This window comes from Gopherus evgoodei, chromosome 4 (genome assembly GCF_007399415.2).
Source record: "Gopherus evgoodei ecotype Sinaloan lineage chromosome 4, rGopEvg1_v1.p, whole genome shotgun sequence".
NCBI classification, from domain to species: domain Eukaryota; kingdom Metazoa; phylum Chordata; order Testudines; family Testudinidae; genus Gopherus; species Gopherus evgoodei.
Window position 1 is genome coordinate 14,000,207 of NC_044325.1, and position 21,213 is coordinate 14,021,419.

The window sequence follows — 21,213 nt, forward strand, 5'->3', positions numbered from 1 at the left end:
TTTCCATGGATCTAAACTACTGTGAAGAATCAGGCCTTCACTTTTCTGTTTCTGTTTTTGCTGACAATAACACTCATTAGTCACTGATTATGGGGAATTTCATGTTCATTTGTTGCCACGTTATTGACTTAAACATGCCTCTTTCAAGTATAATGTAGGATGTCATTGCGTAGGTGTTTCTGAGTAATGCAGTGCTGTGTTCTACAGTTAAACCCTGGAAGTTGAATGCAGTGAAACATACTGTGTTAAGGATAAATAAATTTTTACAACTTGAAAATGTATAAAAAAATCTATAGTCTACGCATCTACCGTGTGTTCTACTCTCAACACCACGACCACCTTCTTTTCCTCTGGCCGTTTTGTCAGACTAATCCTCCTTTGTTTTTGTCAACATGCCTAAACTCAAAACAAATTTTTTCAAGTCAGCTCAAAATGAACAGTTTCAACCACACTTGACATTTTTTGATTACTGAAAAGTTTTGGAAAAGTTTGGTTCAGCCCCCTGAAACAAAACTTTTTATTTCCTTCAAATTTTCAGAATTGCTCAGGAGCCCAAAACATCCATTCTTCACCCAGTTCTATCTTTGCCTAGATCTCTATTTCCACTTAGGTCAATAAATCTTGACTTCTGCACAAGTTGTTTACAATGCAGTAAATATTATTGAGAGTCTAACTTTAAAATATAAAGCAATGGCAGTCTATAAATCATACCCCATGGGAGTTTGTTTTTAAAGTTACATCTCCCATGTTTAGCCATTAGACTTGTGCAACCATTTTCATAACATTTATTATCAGTGTATAGAGGCCCCATCTGAAATCAATGCCCCGTTGTGCTGGGCACTACACACACACACATAGTGAGAGACTGTCACTTTTTCCAAAGAGCTTTACAGTCTAAATAAACAAGGATGAGAGAGAGGAAGTACAGTATTAACTCCATTTTACAGATGAGGAGCTGAGGCATCAAGATTGTGACGTGACGCAGGTTATAGAGGAAGCCTGTTGTGGAGTCAAATATTGAGCCTTGATTTCTCAAGTCCTCATCCTTTCCTTAGCCATAACATCATCACAGATTTCAGTGGATGCTGGATCATGCCCTAATGCAGGGCTTGTTGATTGTGTGTGGCTGAAAAAAGATGGGAGGTTCTTTTGCCCTTTTTTGCTTGGATTTTTATTCCTTTTTCTTATCAACTTATTTTGCTTAGTAGAATTTTTTTTAACTGTAATGATTGCTGTAGTAATCGGTGCTTCGAGAAATCCAGAACTTTGTTGTAAATCTTCTTGCACGTACTAGCAAAGTCAGTTTGCGCATTGATTTGAACATATAATCAATAAATATAGGACTTAAAGCTCCTTAATTTGTGTGTAATTGAAAATGTTCCAAGATACCTGTTCCGAGCTGGGCTAATGTCTTTGGGGAAGTGAAATCAAATATGTGCAATGGGTTTTTAGATAAATTTGTATCCAGCTCACTTCTGACTATATGTTTTCCCCCTTCTACACACTAGAAATGTACTGTAAGTGAATAGCATTGTGGTGCACAATAGCTTCTACCAAAGGAGGTGTTCAATGATAAAGCATCAGTTTTTTAAACTACTTAGTTTCCTTTTTACTGTAATCAAGAAAACCCCAGGATACATGCCTCTGTACAGGGTGACTTGTACTATGAACTGGTTTGCTTTGTGCATGCATGGCCATAATTTTTAGGTTTTGTTTTACAAGACGTGGACTTACTTTCGTATATCCTGGATTATACTGAATGGAATGTGTGCCTGGATTATACCAGCTGCCAGCCCTCCAGGTTTGTCCTGGAGTCTCTAGGAATTAAAGGTTAATCTTTAATTAAAGATTGTCATGTGATGAAAGCTCCAGGAATACGTCCAACCAAAATTGGCAACCCTAGCTGCATGCCTTGTACATTTTTTGAGGCGGGGACCATTATTCTTGTTCTGTGTTTGCACTGTGCACAGGACAGTGGGGCCTCGGATCCCTGAATGGGCCCCTGGAGGCTGCCACCTTACAAAAAAAAACAAATAATTTTATTAATAAAAATTCAGCTAGACAAACTCATGTACGCTAAAAAAGCCGCAGAGCTTGTGTCTCAGATCCTGAGGTTGATGAACGCACTGGTCTGTTCCTAGGGCCATTTGTATGATGGATGGTCAAAATGTCTGTCTACAGCACCAAAACATCCATCAGACAACATGCTTTTAGGCTGGTGAAAATCCACATCCCTAGGATCAGTGTTCACTTGGAAAAACACCTTTCTCTCTGCCTAGATATGGATTTATTTAATTTCCTGATTAAAAGCCTTGATGTACGTCTAGCTGCCGGAGACCTTGATGTTGTGAGAATGTTCTAGTCTCCTGATGACTGGCATGTTTCTTAACGAGACTTGAAAGTAAAAATAGATGGTTTCTCCATACGCAAAAAATGTGGCCAACCTAATGGCTGTCTTAAACAAAACACCCTAGCACAGCGGAAACCCTAGGGCAGTGGAGCGTCTCTTCATGAATTTCTTAATTATAAAAATACAGCTTATATTTCTAGCTCTTGCCAATGGAGTTGGACATGAGGGAGGACTCTCTGTGGCACACTGAACTCAGGTACTAGTTTCAGGATGATACTGTGTTTTTTCAAGTCACAACCATGGTCTGCCTTGAGCTCCATAGGTCTTCCAGTTGCAAAGGAGAGTAGACAGAGTGTTGAGATACAGGAGACTTCTGCAGCAAATCTGGTAGATTCATAGAAGATTAGGGTTGGAAGGGACCGCAGAAGGTCATCTAGTCCATCCCCTTGCTCAAAGCAGGACCAATCCCCAATCCAGACAGATTTTTACCCTAGTTCCCTAAATGGCCCCCTCAAGGATTGAACTCACAACCCTAGGTTTAGCAGGCCAATGCTCAAACCACTGAACTATCGCTCCTTCCCTCCCTCCGTCCCTTATTGAAGTGAGTTCTTGCATCCCTTGTACAGCCATGCTCATACAAACTCTGGGCATTGGAATGAACTCCGGAGTTTTGGGTTCAATTCCTGCCCCTACCGCAGCCTTTCTGTGTGACCTTGGGTAAGTCACTTACATTTGCTGTGCATCAGTTCCCCATCTGTAAAATGAGGATATCACCAGTTCCTTTCTCCAGCAATTTGCTGGTCCTGTGTGTTAAGACTGTAAAGTCTTTGGGATTGTTGCCGGCTCTTGCTAAGTGTTTATACCACACCTAAGACAGTGGGATAGCAATCTTGGTTGCACCTTCTAGGTACTGCTGTCATACAAATAATAAGAATGTGGATGATTGGAGTAGTCTTGCTTCCATGAGGATATGCAGACTAGAACTGATTATTCCAGTTGGTTGGGAAGGTCCTAGTTATCCATTCTGCATCATGCTTGTCTTAGACATACTACTCCATATGAAGCTTTAACTCTCTGTTCTCTACAGTTACTTTCAGCCTTCTGTAATATATAAGAAGTTTGGGTCCAGCTCTTGCTTGGATGAGTGTACTTGGTAAAGTGCATGTCTTTCTAAATGTAATAAAGGGGGTTTCCAGATGGAACGGTGCAAAGAGATTTACATCCTACTTGCTCCTGGAATCCAGCTGTGATGCCAAAGTCAAACAGAAGTCATAATAATAAAGATAATTTATCATTATTGATCCTGACAAATCAATAGTCTTTTTGGGAGGGAGGTTATGTGGTGGTCATTATGCTATGGTGTATCTCTTCGTTGACTTATGTTACCTACCTGATTTTTATTTATTTGTGATTAAAATTCTGTGTGTTTGTGTTTTTCCCCCCCAGGATGAACTTGACCTCACAGACAAACACCGAGAAGCCATGTTTGCACTTCCAGCAGAAAAGAAATGGCAGATCTACTGCAGTAAGAAAAAAGTAAGAGACTTTAAGTGTGTGCATGTGTGCGTGTGAGAGAGAGAGAGAAATGGACATGGGTTTGTCTTTTTTGTATTCCTTATTTTCTGGAAAAGTTCTCTAAAATTTATTAGAAAGCAGTAACCTTTCTATAGGGCTTGGTAAATCATCCCGTAGGGTTGAATAAGAACGCATCTGTACTGTGGAGTACTAGAGAATGTCTCAGGAAAAAAAATATAGAAAGCATCTTCCTGCCTGCTAAATTCTTTAGTATTTTAAAGTAACTGCTGCAAAACTCTGATCTATTTCTGTAGGACTCTAATGGTTTTATCCCTTTTAAGTTCTAGAAGACTTCAGTGTAAAGGATGTTTGACACCCCCCCCCCGCCGTCCCTTAATTAAATATAGATCTCACTCTCCCCCCTCCCTCACTCCTCCCCCCTCCCACTGATGAGGATCAGACTGTTTCCTCCCTTCCCCAGAATACATCCCTCCAAGGCCTTGAAATTGCCACAAACATCTTTCTAGCCAGGCGGGAGTGGGGAGGAATCTCTGCAGTGCTGAAGTCTCTTGCTCCTGGCTAGAAGAGTTTCTGCTGAATTATGCACACAAAAGTTATACTCCCCACACCTCCCCCCCCCACACCCTTTGCACTGCTGTTGTGATCTGCAGCTCCACCAGCCATCAGAAGGTGGTCCCAAGAATCCAGTCTTGATTTTTCACAATGGCAGGCTCTGTTGAAATAGCTTTCTGTTTTCATTCTGAAAACCTGCAGACTTGAATATGAATTTGAGATTTAGTATTGCAAAAATGTAAGAATTCCAGACTGGATCAGACCTGAGGTTCATCTAGTCTAGTATCTGGTCTCTGGCAGTGGCCATCACTGGATGCTTTGGAGGGCAGTGTAGGAACCCCACAGTAAGCAAATGTGGTTAATCTGCCCCTGACGCTAGGTCTCTTTTGGGTTTCTTGTTAACGACTGGCTTAACTCTCAAAGTCTGAGGTTTAATATTCCTTTCAAAGTTTTGCCGTCATTGGCTATTCATATGGCTATCAAGAATAATTAAGTCTCTTTTTATAATCTTGTTCTTGGACTCCATGGCTTCCAGTGCCAGTGAGTTCCACAATCTAATTACACATTGTGTGAAAGTGTTTTTTCCATCAGTTTTGAATTTGCCATCTTTTAATTTAATTGAATGTCCCCTTGGTCTTGTGTTACGAGACAGAGAGAATGATCTCCCTTTCTCCAGAAAATGTTGAAGTAAACATTGGCTGCATTATGGAAGACCTGGACGATAGGTGGGTGGGAAGTTTTATAGGGCATAAAGGCAGAGATGGTAAAGTATAGTCCAAACAAGCTGAATATAAATTGTATACTTGGCTGCTTTCAATATGGAGTTTGTCATCTTCCAGGTGATTATTGGTGCCTACATCTCTTACACTGAAATCTTCTAGAACTAAAAAGGGATAAAGCCAGTAGTGTTCTACAGAATTAAAATCAAGTGCTTCTGATAAAAGACCAAGACTATCATTAGATCACCAATTCATTAATAAAGAAATTGGCTGAAACCATGTTAATTGGCCTGTAGGCACAATAGAATCCAGGTACGATACAGCAGTGGCTGCATTTTCCATGTCTGATGGATTGAAATCTCGATGCCCTCCTAATGGGCACACAAATGCAAAATTCAAATTTACGTACTAGGGGCATGAGCACATCTGCTAGTGCTATTAAATTTCCTGTTAGAAAATGGAGTATAAGAGAGAGACAGCCATATTTCTAACATAGCTTCTTCAGGTAACCAGTATTACATGGTAAGGGCAGTCAAAGAGCTGTTTTGTTTTAAATAATAATATTGTGTCTTCTAACAACTTATAAAACTGGGAAGGGAGGAGGCTGGCTTTGAAGTGATGTTACAAAATATAGTGCCATCACTTAAATAGCTCCTCTATTGACCTGATCACTCCCCACCAGAGGTGCCGTTAATCGTGGCATTGGGAGGGAAGGGAAAAGACAAATCTGTGTACTTGAAATGATGCCACTAAAACTATTAACATCGACTAAGACATTTAAAAAAAAACAACACCTTTTTCCCCTTCCCCATCAGCCATCTTCTCGTCCTGTTCATTTTTGTTAGCCTAATGTTCTGGTGGCCCATGATTTATTCAGTGCATTAACTCATTCCTCACACTGGTTAGATCAGAGGTGGGCAAACTACGGCCTGTGGAACCGTCCTGCCTGGCCCTTCAGCTCCTGGCTGAGGCGGCTCCCCCCCAGTCCCTCCCCTACTGTCCCCCTTTCCCCGTAGTTACACCGCCGCACAGGCAGCACTCTGGGCCGCGGGGCTGCAAGCTCCTGCAGAGCAACGCAGCAGCATGTCTGGCTCCGGCCGGGTGGTGCATCCGCCAGACAATGCTGCTCTGAGCTTCATGGTAAGTGGGCCGGGGGGTTGGATAAGGGGCGAGGGATTCCAGAAGACAGGGAGCAGGGGGTGGTTAGATGGGCGGAGGTTCTGGGGGGATGGGACAGGGTCAGGGGAGGAGGAACGGGGGTGGGGGCTGGATAAGTATGGGAGTCCCGGGGGGGCCCCGTCAGGGTGTGGGGGTGTGGATAGAAGTTGGGGCAGTCAGGGGACAAGGAGCAGGGTGGGGTCGGATGAGGGGGACAGGCTGTTTGGGGAGGCACAGCCTTCCCTACCTGGCCCTCCATACAGTTTTGCAATGCCAATGTGACCCTTGGGCCAAAAAATTTGCCCACCCCTTTGTTAGGTGGTGAATCTCTCTTCTTCTCTCCAAGCCCTCCTCCCCAGTTATCCTCTTGTACTTTGTACTGACAGGGCTTTAAAGTGCTAGCTCAGTAATGGGTGTGGCAAGTCAAATTTAGGGATGGGTTGACCCTGGGGAGTTTTGGATTCACAACAGAGCTCACTAACCTTTTCCTCTCTCCCCCCACGTACTCTCCCCTCCCTGTAATTTTAAACTGAGGAGAGCTGCCAGATTTCAGATGTGCTGAGAGAGAGACAGGTCTGATCAGATATAAGATAGTGGTCTGTCTTGCAGCTCATACCATGTGTCTGGTGTTTCTAAGGCACCTCGGATTTAAACTGTCTGGGCAGGAATTCTGCTGCACCCCTTTGTTGTGGGTGGGCTCCTCAGCAGAGGACAATCTTAGACGTTTTTGAGCCCATCTTGCTAGTGGGTTCAAAATTAGTGTTCATGCATCGCTAATAACTTTTTTGTTAGGGAGACGGATTCTTCTACTTGTTACATAAAACTCATCTCCAGGAAGGGGTGGGGTCTCGGGGAAGGGGCGAGGTAGATCCTAAATTGATCTTAAGTTCAAAAAGTGATCTTGTGGATAAAAAAGGTGGAGACCACTGTTTTGGAAGGAAGAAATTGCACGTTTTAAAATAATTCAGTAGAGACTGTATTATATCTGGCATTGAGATTTCATGGTGAGGATTGCAGGTGAACAATCTAAACAGAATTGTTGATTCTGATCAGTCACTTTTTTAGAAATCTCGCTTGTGTATTTTAAAAAAATAAATGCAAACCCTCTACGTGCTAGTCTCGAATATCTGGCTCCTCAGCAAAAAGTTGAAAGGTCTCTTTGATGTTCTCTAGCTAGAAACACATTCTATTTTTCAGCTGGGGAAGGGATACTCCGTGGATTAGGACTGGGGCTTACCTAGGTCGGCTTAAATTGCTAAGCGCAATCAGAGTGGCCAAGGTAGTCGCATGACTTTAAAAACTCAGAATATGTTGAATTTTATGATTGCCTGGCCCTGATTTAATAGCAAGTCGTTGTCTGAAACAACTAAAATGTAATTTAACACTGTCTCCTGCCTGGCCAGCCCAATGAGATTGGCTCCAGCACTGTCTGTCTGAATTAAGCTGACACCTTTCTTGGCCAGATAAGTTCATGATTGTCAACTATGGCAGCTCTTGCACCTCTCTTTGGTGCTGGCTACTGTCCGAGACCAGATACTAGACTAGATGTTTTTGGGGGCTGACCTAGCATGGCAATTCCTAAGTACGGGGTCCCCATTTCTGGGGTCCCCCATCTTCCTTTTATTCGGTGCTGCTTCTCTGCTCTGACTTGAAGTAGAGTTAGATGTTCACAGTTGCAGATCAGGACCAAAACAGGGCTTGCTCGCAATCAACCCTCCGCAGAGAGAGCAGCGAGGCAGTGCAGAGTCTCAGAGTAGCCGTCTATGACCTCTTCCCCTTTGGGGTTTACTTCCAAATTGCCTGTCTTTTCAGGGTCCAAAACCCAGAAGTCCATGCTCAAGACATGGTCACATATATTCTCAGATTGGAGATCATTCTCATGGATTTACTGTGGCGCATTCTCTTGTCCCTGGACATTGTAATTTTAAACATGCTGTCTGAGTCCTAAAGCTTAACTGGGCCGTACTTTAAGCCCTCACTCCACTCCACCTTCTAAGGGTATGTGTACGCTGCAGCAGGATCTGTAAATCCCTCTTTGGGTAGATGTACCCACACTAGCTCTGATGAAGCTAGCATTCTAAAAATATCAGTGTACCTGTGGTGGCCTGGGTGGTGCCTTTATACAACCCCTGGTGAGACTTTTGTTATCTATTCAGGTGGCTAGCCTGTGCCACCAGCTGGGCCACTGCAGCTACTCTGCTATTGTTAGCACAGTGGCGCAATCAAAGCTAGCACAGATGCATCTACCCAAGCTGGAAATCGCACTCCAGCTGCAACGTAGCAGTATCTTCAGTTGTAGCTGGAATCTGTTTTGGTCAGAAAGGCACTGGCCTGTGGAGGACTCTGCTACGCTATGGGACTCTTGATGTGGACTGTGGCAGCTGTTGAGGCGGTATTGGGTTGCACTAGAGTCACACAGGCATGTGATACCCCCTTCAAAGCCACATGTACACAAAACAATGAAGCACCAACAGATGTGCCAAGAGTTTTGTCAAAGACCACAGCATTAAAAAAAAAAAAAGTCTGGAGCATTTCAGAGCCCTGAGAACGCTGGCTTCTGTGAGAGGAATGTGACACCCATTCCCAACTTCTGGCAAACAGAGGCTCAGGACACTCAGACACTCACGACACCCTTAACTTTTTTATATTTGAAGGGTGGGGAAGGGAGAGTTAGCAGATGTAGACTGGCATTGATAGCCTAATTTTCCGAGGGGTTGTCTTCAACCTACAGACTTCGGCTTCAGATCAATCGCTGTGTAGCATATACGTGACTGGCTCATCCAAATGACATCATGTGAGACTGCGCCGCGCCCTCACTGGAAGGCTGAGATGTAACCCTTGGGGTGGGAGCAAGGCTTTGCATGATCTTATTGGTACCCACACAACCTTGCCACATGACAGTCCCAGTGCGGCAGATGCTCCTCCTGACCTGCAGCAGCTATAGCCACCATCTTGGATTCACAGGGTTTTCTGGCTCTCTCACAACTGACTGCTTTGATTCTTAAACTGATGGTACTGAAAGTATCACAAGATGGCAGCTGATGAGAAACAAAGCAACCTGACTTACAGGGATTTGAATTGATTATTTAATAGGACCATGTAGGTGAGGGGGAGGGAAACCCCATGTTATGTACAATAGCAAGTCTGTGGGCAGTGACCCAAAAAGGGAGTGGAGCATGCATTAAATAGAACAGTCGTGCAGCACTCGGATCAGGAAAGGGATTTACGGATTATTGTAGAAAGATCCTTTAAAGTTGTCAGTCCAATGTATGGCTACAATAAAGAAGGGAAAAGAAGTTACGGAGGTGCATCAACAGAAGGATAAAATACAAATTTAAAAGTAATATTATCGGACAAAGACTTGTTTTATAACTAATCTAAACCACTTTCTTCTCTGCTGTTCCCTTACTCCTAGAAAGGACATTGTTAGAAAGTGTGGGGAGGGAGGGGAGCGAGTCCAGCTTTTAAGTTTTTTGGCAAAACCTCATGGCTCATTTCAGCTGAAGTACAAACTTCAGACCATTGAAGAGCTCCCAAGTCAGATGGAGAAATGCAGGGTTCATGCAGAACCTGATCTCTCTCTCACAGCCATGTGCTATAGGATGCTAGCTAGAATCTGCTGTCACAAATACAGTAGCGCTATGACTTTTTAAAGCTAGCTCTCTGGTCACAGACAACATTTGTAAAAGCAGAGTGGGGGTTGGGAAGGAATGAAGCATAAGCTGAAGAGACAGTACAACTCAGAGCAATATTAGTAATGTGATTTTTTGAAAGTGCGAAGCCATCTTAGTGCAATTAATATCAAGTGCAAGTAAGTGAAATATTGAACAGTGTGCCTTTAAAGCCTACATTTGAAATCTATAAAAGCAGCAAAGAATCCTGTGGCACCTTATAGACTAACAGACGTTTTGGAGCATGAGCTTTCGTGGGTGAATACCCACTTCCTCAGATGCATGTAATGGAAATATCCAGGGGCAGGTATATATATGTGTGCTAGCAAGCAAGCTAGAGATAACGAGGTCAGTTCAATCAGGGAGGATGATCTCTCGTTATCTCTAGCTTGCTTGCTAGCACACATATATATACTTGCCCCTGGATATTTCCATTACATGCATCTGAGGAAGTGGGTATTCACCCACGAAAGCTCATGCTCCAAAACGTCTGTTAGTCTATAAGGTGCCACAGGATTCTTTGCTGCTTTTACAGATCCAGACTAACACGGCTACCCTCTGATATTTGAAATCTAAAATCTCAAGTCAGGATTCTACTGTAGTATAAACTGGAAACAACAAAGTGCAGAGAGGATTTTGAAGAAGAATGGGGTAAATAGAAAAGGGATGATTCTCAAATGGTTCCTCCCCCTCCCCCTTCCCCCCCCAGCCAAATGGCCTTTTTTCTGTCTCAGTGCCTTTCATCTGTATCTCTGGGGATCTTCATTCTGGTTAACAGTTGTGTTCGTATCTTTATCTGGTGGCTCATTTAGGTAGTTTGGTGAGAAATCTGTATCTCCTTCACTTGAAAACCATTTTCACTGTGGTACTAGAGACTGACAAAGATGATATTTAAAAAAAAAAAAATCACTCGGAATTTTGCCCTGTTTGGTCATCTGGGTTGAATGAAAAACATTTCACGGCCTGTTTGCATCCTGAATATGCCTACAATTGTTGTTGTTACAACAGGTTGAAATATTATGCCAGATGCAGCATTCGGCAGATGATATTTTAACTTTTCTCACTGCTAGTTACAGAAAATGGCTGTTTACATGGCTGGGGGTGTTTTACAATAGGAAATGTTTGTAGTTCTTATCTTTAAAGGTAATTCCCTTTTTAGTTCCAATCACAACACACTCTTTTGTTTAAGAGAGGTTTTCCCAGTCTCCAGCCAAAAACTGCATCTATTAGCAATCTTTTGAATTTTAAACTGAAGCTTTTTAAACAATGAACCATCTGACCATGAAGGCATCTGGTCATGCTGTATTTGCTTATTGTTAGCATAATTTTTAAACCTCTGGAAAAGCAAGGCGTGTATGTTTGGGGGGGTGTTCGCGTTAGAGAAAATAGTCTGGTGTATAACGCAATGTGCTGATCTGGATGCTGAGGTTATCAGATCAAGGAGCAATCCTATTAAATTTCAGCACTTCTCAGCACTTGTGCTAGCAGTATCATTTTAAAAGCATTTGGCATTGTAGCGGAGAACATCATTAGTTGCATGTTGATTAAATGGACACCTTCTGAAACTAAATGGCTGGGGTGAAGCTAAATATTTAGAGGGCCAATGTGGGCAAAATTCTCTGCTAGTGCAAACCTGGCACAGTTCCACGAACTTCAGTGGAGCAGTGCCAGTTTTAAACCGCTAGAGGATTTGGTCCTGTCAGTTTAAAAATCATACATGCTGCTGTCTGAACACTTTTTTCCAAATGTATTTTTGTTACAAATCTGAGTTGGCAACACTGAATGGTGATGGAGGAAAGGGGAGAATGTATCTCAATTTTAGTTTGCTTTGTGAATTTGTCAGCATTGGGTATGTAGTCAGTTTCACTCTCTGCTCTCTTGTTTTGTTTGAGTCTTTCAGAAGCAACAAGGGAGAGGGAAATTATTTGGCAAAAAAAATGTGACTGCAAAGCCAAAAGCGATTTGCAGAGAAACTCAGAGGCAGGTGATGTACCTGAAGCTACTTTTAATTCATTTTTGAAAATATTGGCTGTTTTTCTTAAACTTCAAGAAGATCTTTCAAGATTTCTGTGGCTGAATCGCTACATAGTGCTTGCATAGCACCGTGAAGGGATCCATATAAGTACACAGATATTTGACTGTATGTCGAGGGGTGCCACTGTCACAATTGAAGGGCTGGCTGCATCTCTGTCCCCTTCCTGAGCAGAGACCCAGTGTCTCGGATCTGTTGACCTCATTATTCCAACAAAGGAAATTTTCAGGTAAGGCACAGATCCATTTTCCCTTTCTGGTCTCTCCCCATGCATCTCCTCCGGCCTTTAGCTCTTCTGCGGTGGAATTTTGTAATTCCCTCATTCCTGGATCTGGCCCGGGTCTGCTGTACCAGCTGTTCTTATCCTGCAAGTCTGACTGAGTTTGTGCATGCAGTTTTTTCCTTTGGGAATCACTGTGGCCAGTGGTGTATAGTGACCAGACAGCCTTCTAAAAACAAAGCATTGTTTGTTTTAGAAGTAGGAACAAATCACTTAGAGAAGAAATGGTGTGTCTTAATTAAAGGCTTACCGTCCTCTGATGGCAACATGCACAGGCCTGACTGTCCCAGACACCCCAGCAGGTGCCTGCGTCTCAGTCTGATGCCCCCTTTCTCAGAGTCCCTTTTTAAACCCTGCTATCGTACTTTTCTTCTTCTTGTTCCTGGGCTTTGAACCCTTCCTGATCTAAGCCAGTTTGGCAGGTTGGCTGGAAAGGGAGGTGAAATCATCAAAGTTAGTAGTTCTGGCATTATCCTGTAGCATCTCTCAAGTATTTGCTCAGAGGTGGCTATATTCTTTTCCTTCCTGCCTGTTTCTCCAGACAGCTGTCTATCGAGTTAACCCAATGAATTCAGTAAATGTCCCAATAAACAGGGCAATACATGGTGTTCATAAATTATTACAGAGCAGCTCCAAATCCACCACGCCCACAATGCAGGCTGTCTGCGCTGTACTTGTCAGGCAAAGGGTATTATGGGCAGACATGGCAGTTAGTTCAGAGCAGCCCAGCTGCTTCTCCTCCCTTCTCCAGGCCTTGCTTTTGTTCATTTTTCAGAGGCTAATTTAGCACTTGCCAAAAACGAAGCCTCTTGGGTTCTCTGCTGGATGGAAGTACTGTGGCCAAAGGGCAACAAAACGCTTTTCAGTGGTGTTGAGATCTGGGTGTTGGAAGGGAGTTGTCTAAAGCTTTGATCTGAGGATGAGGGTGCTAGTTACAAAACGTAAGGGAATTTCAGGGTAGTCTTTATTCTTGCCATGATGCTGCTGGTGTAGTTGTCTAGATTCTTTGCGGGTTGGGGTGAGCTGTTTGTTGTAGAGCTGCTGCGAATGTCAGAATGAAAGACTGCTTTAGGAAGAGCCCGGACCATGGCCCAAGTTTTGCGTGTGCGCATGTCATGGCGAACGAGACTCTACAGGTTCTGACAGGGCGGTTGAACACGCTGTTTTGTGCTTGTCACTAAGCTGCTGTGGTGATGGGCGCTTTAGGAATGCCTAGAGAACTAGCAGCTAGCGAGCCGTTGATGCAGAGTGGTAAGAAAGGCCATGTCTACATCTAAAATTTTGCAGCGCTGGTTGTTACAGCTGTATTAGTACAGCTGTATAGGGCCAGCGCTGCAGAGTGGCCACACTTACAGCAACCAGCGCTGCAAGTGGTGTTAGATGTGGCCACACTGCAGCGCTGTTGGGCGGCTTCAAGGGGGGTTCGGGGAACGAGAGAGCAAACCGGGAAAGGAGACCAGCTTCGCTGCGGTTTGCTCTCGCGTTCCCCGAACCACCCTGCAAACCGCAGGGAAGGAGACCTGCTTGCTCGGGGGTTCGGGGAACGAGAGAGCAAACCGGGAAAGGAGACCAGCTTCGCCGTGGTTTGCTCTCGTGTTCCCGGAACCACCCAGCAAACCTCAGGGAAGGAGACCTGCTTGTTCGGGGAACGCGAGAGCAAGCCGGGGAAGGAGACCAGCTTGATTACCAGAGGCTTCCTCAGGTATGCTGGGATACCTGCTTATTCCCCGGAGGTCAAGAAAAGCGCCGGTAAGTGTCTATACTTGGTTACAGATCCTCTACACCCGAGACAAAACGGGAGTACGGCCAGCGCTGCAAACAGGGAGTTGCAGCGCTGCAAACAGGGAGTTGCAGCGCTGCTGGTGCCCTGCAGATGTGTACACCTCCTAAGTTGCAGCGCTGTAACTCCCTCACCAGCGCTGCAACTTTCTGATGTAGACAAGCCCAAAGTGAGCGGCGGAGACTTCCTGGAAGACAGGTTTCAGAGGGGTCGGCATGTTAGTCTGTATCAGCAAAAACAACTGGGAGTCCTTGTGACACCTTAGAGACGAACACATTTATTTGGGTATAAGCTTTCGTGGGCTAAAACCCACTTCATCAGATGCATGGAACGAAAAATACAGTAAGCAGTATATATAATTACAGCACATGAAAAGGTGGGAGTTGCCTTACCAAGTGGGGGCTGGAACGAGGCCAATTCAATTAAGGTGGAAGTGGAAATTAATTATCTCTAAGGTGCCACAAGGTCTCCTCGTTGTTTTTGCTGGGAGAGTGTTCTTCTCTCCTGCAGCAGAATGAGCAAAAAGGATACAAATGCCTCAGGAGCTAAGTAGATGGGAGATGTGAACGGGGTGTACAGAGTAGATTAAAATTCAAATCACATTTGTAGCAAAGCTTCACCTCATTTATAAGATGTGGCATATGATGAAAACAAAACTGTCACCCACTGCCCTGCCAGTGCACATCCACCGGGGCATACTATTGACTATTGACCTTCCCCTGAAAGTGGTAATGAGGCACCTCATCTCGTTGTTTCCCCTGAGGGGGTGAGATTGACTGACTACATTTGTTAATTAGGCTTGTACAGTAGCAGTTTCCAATGACTTTAGCAATGGTGTGAAACGAGCACTCACAGTATCTGTCAATTTCCCACTGCAAAGAGAAGCAAGCAGAGAGCAACCGCACTGTGCAAGAGCTCATTTGGGTCATAGTCCATTTCATCTTCATTTGCCAGATCGCTGGAAGCCTGGATGGAAAGAAATCTAACGAGATAGAGGAGATAGAGAGCAACAAGCTTGTTGACCGGATAGTTTTGGTAGAGTTTGATGCATTAAGCTGTGCCCTATCAGTGCGAGAGGACTGCATGAGCTCGGAAAACATGTCATGGCGAGTGCGAGTTTTTTTTCACCTTCTAATGTGTGATAACCTTTGGGACAGAGATGATAGGGGGAGCGTAGAAACATTCTGGGGGGACTGCATGGTGACCTGTGCTGCTGAGTTCACCACGCTAACCAAACAGGAAATGAAATTCAAAAGTTCCTGGGGCTTTTCCTTCTACCGGACTAGTGCATCAGAGTTCAAAGTGCTCCCGGAGGCCAATACCGTCTACTTGCATCCACAGTACCCCAAATTCAACCCAGCAAGGTCGATTTTAGCGTTACTCCCTTTGTCGGGGAGGAGTACAGAAGTTGATTTTAAGAGCCCTTTAGGTCAACGGAACAGGGTTGATTGTGTGGACACATTCATTTTTAAATCGACCTAACGCAGCTAAATTCAACTTAACGCCATAGTGTAGACCAGGGCTTAGTGAATTTAAAAGGACACCTACAAATATCCTTGCTCCATCCATCTAAGAAAGGGAGAGCGAAGGCATTGTCCAAAGAGGCTATTAAAGAAAATGAACACGTTGTGAGAACCTGAAGGAATTCAGGAGCTGACCAGCTGGACCCGTTTAGACAGCAGACTCATAGTATATCCTTTGCATTCACAAGAGCATATGTACAACCTACCTATTGAGATCACACAGTGAATAGAATCACTGGCAGAGTGGCTTTCTATACCCTGAATTTCTTCTGTTCCTCCATCTGTTTTTTATAATTATACGGACAATTAGCACCAGGGTGGTTCATGTCTGTTATTCTTTCCTTACGTTAATCAGCAGTGACAGAAAGGTTGTTATTGCAGCCCAGGGGAAAGACTAGGCAGCCCCTCCTTTATCAGCTGTTGCTACTTCTATCAGAGAAGATCATGGATTCCAGTTCTGGCCTCCTGCTGCTGCAGAACTTAGAGGTGCTGTACAGTGAGAAGTTTCCACATGTATCTAAACCAAAGGTCCCATGGTTCCTGTGTCCTGCCCAGCATTTCTCTTCTTAGTAAGATGGTACTGATGGGTGGAAAGCTGACCATAGCATTTTTAGGAGGCCTCCAAAAACCCCTTTTTGCCTTGTTTCTAGCCCCAGCATAATTGATTCCTCCCTCTCTGCTGTTTCTACCCTGCATTGTACAAGTGAGGCCTGAAGACTTATAAGGAGGTTAAGTTGTAGGGTACATCCAGATGCGAGGAGGGATAGCTCAGTGGTTTGAGGATTGGCCTGCTAAACCTGGGGTTGTAAGTTTAATCCTTGAGGGAGCCATTTAGGGATCTGGGGCAAAAAATCAGTACTTGGTCCTGCTAGTGAAGGCAGGAGGCTGAGCTCAATGACCTTTCAGGGTCCCTTCTAGTTCTATGAGATAGGTATATCTCCATATATTATTATGTCACTGTCTCATTTTCTATAGGGGTATGTGATGGAAGGATATATAAGTGGCCCTCAGCCATCTCTTGCAGGTGTGGCGTCCAGCTGCTGGTTATTTTCAGCAACTGGCTTTCCATTGTTCATATCCCTTCCATTTCCAAGGTGATCTTCCCAGGGAAAAGGGCTAGGAACTTATTTAATGAAAGCTGAAATGCACCTTCCGATGTCCAGTTCCTCTCAGTCTGGGTGTGGGTGGGGGATCTGTGGGCTCTGCAAAGCAGAGCTGCAAAGCTGAACACATGCTTTGCTTTCATCCGAGTCACTGCACTGTCGTTAATCTATCCCATTACTCCTGAGTAGCATTATGTGAAACCTATTGCCTGGAAACCAAACTCTGCTCCTCAGGAAGATCTCACTCGTATGCGCTCTGCTAATTTTCACACCCAACAATTCACCTGCAGTGAACACTATGCTCAATGAAGACTTATGAGCTGGCTCTGCTCTTTACTGGGGGACTTCTTCACTGTTACAGAGTACACTAAAACACAGCCACTGGAGTACTGCAGGCTTTTGCCCTGAATCATTACAGCTCAGCGACTTTCTCCAAATATCTGAAGGAAGTCCATGTTGTGCTGCATTGGCTTTGTTCTTCTACTGTACCATGCTCACCACTTGGCAGTGTTAAGTGATCTGCCATGAGTCTGCCTGGTTGTTAGCATGAATTAATGAGGTTCTGCTGCACTTAATTGAGAGGGGTCTTTAAACTGGGAGGCGGCAGAAGGGGGCCCACGGGGGAGCTGAGAAAAGGGAAATCTTTATAATTCGGCAAGTTAATTGTAAGTGAAAAGTTGTGCCTATTGTGGTGTTCAGCTTTCCTCTCTAAAGACCTTTTTGCCCCATCGCTTCCTTTCAGTCCGACACAAACAGCGCTTCCATCTCCCTTTCAGCCTGGGGTGCAGGCATGTGTCCTGTCTTGTATGCACATCAGCAGAAGACAGGAAGCTGTGCTGAGCCCTTCCGACACTTCCCACAGCTGTGAGGAGCCACAGGTGCAGAGGGGAAGTTGTAACATCTGTCCAAACAGTGGCTGGCCACTGGAAGAGGCGCTGCAGTGAGGATCACCTGCACCCTCCCCTTTTTATTTCTGCCTTTATCTCCAGCTTGCTACTGTTGCCCTGTATACGATTCCCCGTCCCTCCTGCGAGGAAGCCCAGGACGTAGTAGGGAGGGAGGAATCTAGTGGTTACATTAGGCTAGCCCATCTCAACGCTGAGGCTTGTGAGGCTAAGCAGCTCTGGCATCTTTCCTGTGGCCCTCCTCTCGGGAGTGTTGAATTAGTGCTAGGAACCAAATGATGTATCTGTAAAGGAATTTTAAGTGCTTGTTGCAAGGGGCAATGATCATGGGGGTGACAAGCCAGGTGTCAGATATCTCTGTGGGGCTGTACGATATTTCTATGCTGTACATCCTCAGGGCCAAATAATACAGCTCATGCTATGTCTTTCTAGATGTCATTGCTTTGCTACGCTACAGGACAAACCCCCTGGTTGTGTTTCAGGTTCTGGATCCTCTGAGCCTCCCAGGAAACCATCTCATTTAACTTCTGCTTTTTTTCCCTCCACGCCTAAAATGCCAGAGGGGGAATGGGATCACGTGAAGGGTAATTGCTCATTGCCATTCAGCAGGGGAGGAGCCCCATTAAAATCAAATGACTCCAGATAGAAAGTGAAATGAGGCAACCACAATGGGGATTGTGATAATATCTGAGGTCTGTATTCCCTGTCCCCAATCCCTGAGGATCCCCTGGAGTATGTGTGTGGGAATACAGATACACATGCCTGCACTGGGCTCTCTTCATGTGATCCTGAAATACAGCCATGTAAGGGGTTGGAACGTGGAGTCCAGCTGCGAGACCGGGTAGGGTGGGAAGCGAAGGAGGGTGCCAGGTCCAAGTGAAAGTTTAGTTGGCAGGATTTAGTTATGGACTCTCTTGTTGGGATGGGATTCTATCAGGATTCCAGGAGTGCTCCCCTCCTGGCATGCAGGGAGGAAGCCATGGTATCTTGAATGACTACAAGTGATCTGTACCTCAGTTAAATGCCGGGTCACCTTTGTTCTTGCTATGGGTTCCAGTAGTGTAGAAGTGCCCCCTAACACGATGCAGGGCATTGAATTTATTTTCGCTCCTAAGCTAGGAGAATGCCAAGTACTGACTTGTCGGTATCACGTCTCGAAGATTACAGTGAAAACATCCCTACGATCACTGATCAGGCCTCTGCCTTTCTTGGGTTGTGATGTCCTACGTGACTGGAACTCAAGATGATGTGGCTCTGGGTGCATCTGTGTACATCATATGGGATACTTCTAACATCACTCTCTAAATGGGAATTACTGTCGAAGCCTCTGGACTTCCATGTCCGGTGACTGTAGGAACATGACTGAAACTGCCTCTGGGATTAGCCTGAAGCATTGGTTCGCAGCCTTTGCCATACCATGATTCTATGTGGCCACAGAAAGTTTCAGGGTCCCCTGGAAAGGGATGGGTTTGACCCTCACATTGATAACCCGCGGTCTGCAGTTCCCGACCCTTCTTAACAAATCGTGCCCTCTTGTAGTGGTCTGTGCAAAGTCACACTGTGTATGACTCGGCATTTTGCTTATGTTCTGAGAGCAAGTGGAAGCACTTTAGAAAATGGCTTTTGATCGTCCTAAAAGTTACCCAATCAGTTAGTGAGATGTGAGGACTGAGCTAAAAGGACCCAACAGTAGAAATACCCTCAATTTTAGGTGTGTGTGTGTGTGTGTGTGTGTGTGTGTGTGTGTGTGTGTGTGTATCCAAATGTTAATATACAGACCAGCAGGACTTGAATTGAGACCGGGGCCATTGATTGTGACAAAGACTTGTTTTGAAGAAGAAATCATTTGTGTGTTGGTTTTATAGACACCCTTGCTTGTGAGCGTGGAGGAGATGGACTGGCCTTCAAGCAGGAGATATCAGTCGCTCCTGAATAAACATAGTGCAACTTGGCATGGAGAAACCTTTTACTTCCAGTGAAAGTGATGGTCTCTCAGAGTAGCCTGGCATCAGGCACTGCTTGAATCTCCTTGGCTTTTGTCAGCCACTTGTGATTTACTAGTATTCTACTCCTAAATTCCTCCTTCTGCCCAGTTCAGCTTCCAAACTATGGTAAGTGGGACTGCTCTAACAGCAGTGGCAAAAAGTAGCCCATGTTTCCTTCAGTAGTGTAACTTTTTTTGTAAATAATTAGGACTGTCAATCACAGTTAACTCAAGCGATTAAAAACAAATTGACTGGGTTAAAAAATTAATCATTAATTGCAGTTTTAATCGCATTGTAAAACAGTAATAGACTACTCATTTAAATTTATTATAAATATTTTTGGATATGTGTTAGATTTTCAAATATATTGATTTCAGTTACAACACAGGATACGAAGTGCACAGTGCTCACTTTATATTGTTTTTTATTAAATATTTGCTCTGTAAAGAGGATAAAGAAATAGTATTTTTCAGTTCACCTGCTACAAGTACTGTAGTGCAATCTTTGTCATGAAAGTGCAACTTACAATTTTTTTGTTACATTGTTTTGTTTTTGAGTGCGGGTGTGTAAAACTTTAGAGCCTACAAGTCCACTCAGTCCTACTTCTTGTTCAGCCATTCGCTGAGACAAACAAGTTTGTTTACATTTATGGAAGATAATGCTGCCCACTTATTTACAGTGTCACCTGAAAGTAAGAACAGGCGTTCGCATGGAACTTTTATACCTGGCATTGCAAGATACAAGGATATGCTTCTATTTTGATGATGCTTGTTAAAAACATGTGTTAATTAAATTTGACTCAACTCCTTGGGGGAGAATTGTATGTCTCATGCGCCATGGTTTTACAATTCTCCCCCAAGGAGTTAACCTAGTCCCAGATTTGGACCTTAGCGTCCAAAATATGGGGGTTAGCATGAAAACCTCCAAGCTTAGTTACCAGCTTGGACCTGATAAGGCTGCCACCACCCAAAAAATTAGAGTGCTTTGGGGCACTCTGGTCCCCCCAAAAACCTTCCCTGGGGACCCCAAGACCCAAATCCCTTGAGTCTCACAACAAAGGGAAATAAACCTTTTCCCTTCCCCCCCTCCAGGTGTTCCTGGAGAGATACACAGAAGCAAGCTCCGTGAATCTAAACAGAGGGATTCCACCCTCTCTGTTTCCAGTCCTGGAAACAGAAGTACTTCCCTCTTCACCCAGAGGGTATGCAAAGTCAGGCTAGTAAATCTAACACACACAGATTTTCCCCCCTGACTCCTTCCTCCCATCAATTCCCTGGTGAGTACAGACTCAATTCCCTGGAGTTCCCCCCCCAAAGAAAAACTCCTCCAACAGGTCTTAAAAGAAAGCTTTATGTAAAAAGAAAGAAAAATACATAAAAATGGTCTCTCTGTATTAAGGTGACAAATACAGGGTCAATTGCTTAAAAGAAATATGAATAAACAGCCTTATTCAAAAAGAATACAATTCAAAGCACTCCAGCAACTACACACATGTAAATACAAAAAAAACATATAAATCACTATCTGATCTTTTGTACTTACAACTGGGAAACAGAAGATTAAAAAGGCAGGAAACAGAGATCCTCTCATAGCCGAGAGAGAGATAGGCACAAGAGCAA

At 44.2% G+C, this 21,213-nt stretch overlaps 1 protein-coding gene across 3 annotated transcripts in view; it reads left to right on the plus strand.

Moving 5' to 3' along the window:
* Positions 1 to 21,213, plus strand: part of DAAM1 (dishevelled associated activator of morphogenesis 1) — a 182,187-nt gene that overhangs the window by 90,138 nt on the left and 70,836 nt on the right. For all 3 annotated transcript variants that reach the window (XM_030558480.1, XM_030558478.1, XM_030558481.1), the window contains exon 3: positions 3,797 to 3,886. In XM_030558480.1, coding sequence (XP_030414340.1) covers positions 3,797 to 3,886 — 90 coding nt within the window. The remainder of the gene's footprint in view (positions 1 to 3,796; positions 3,887 to 21,213) is intronic.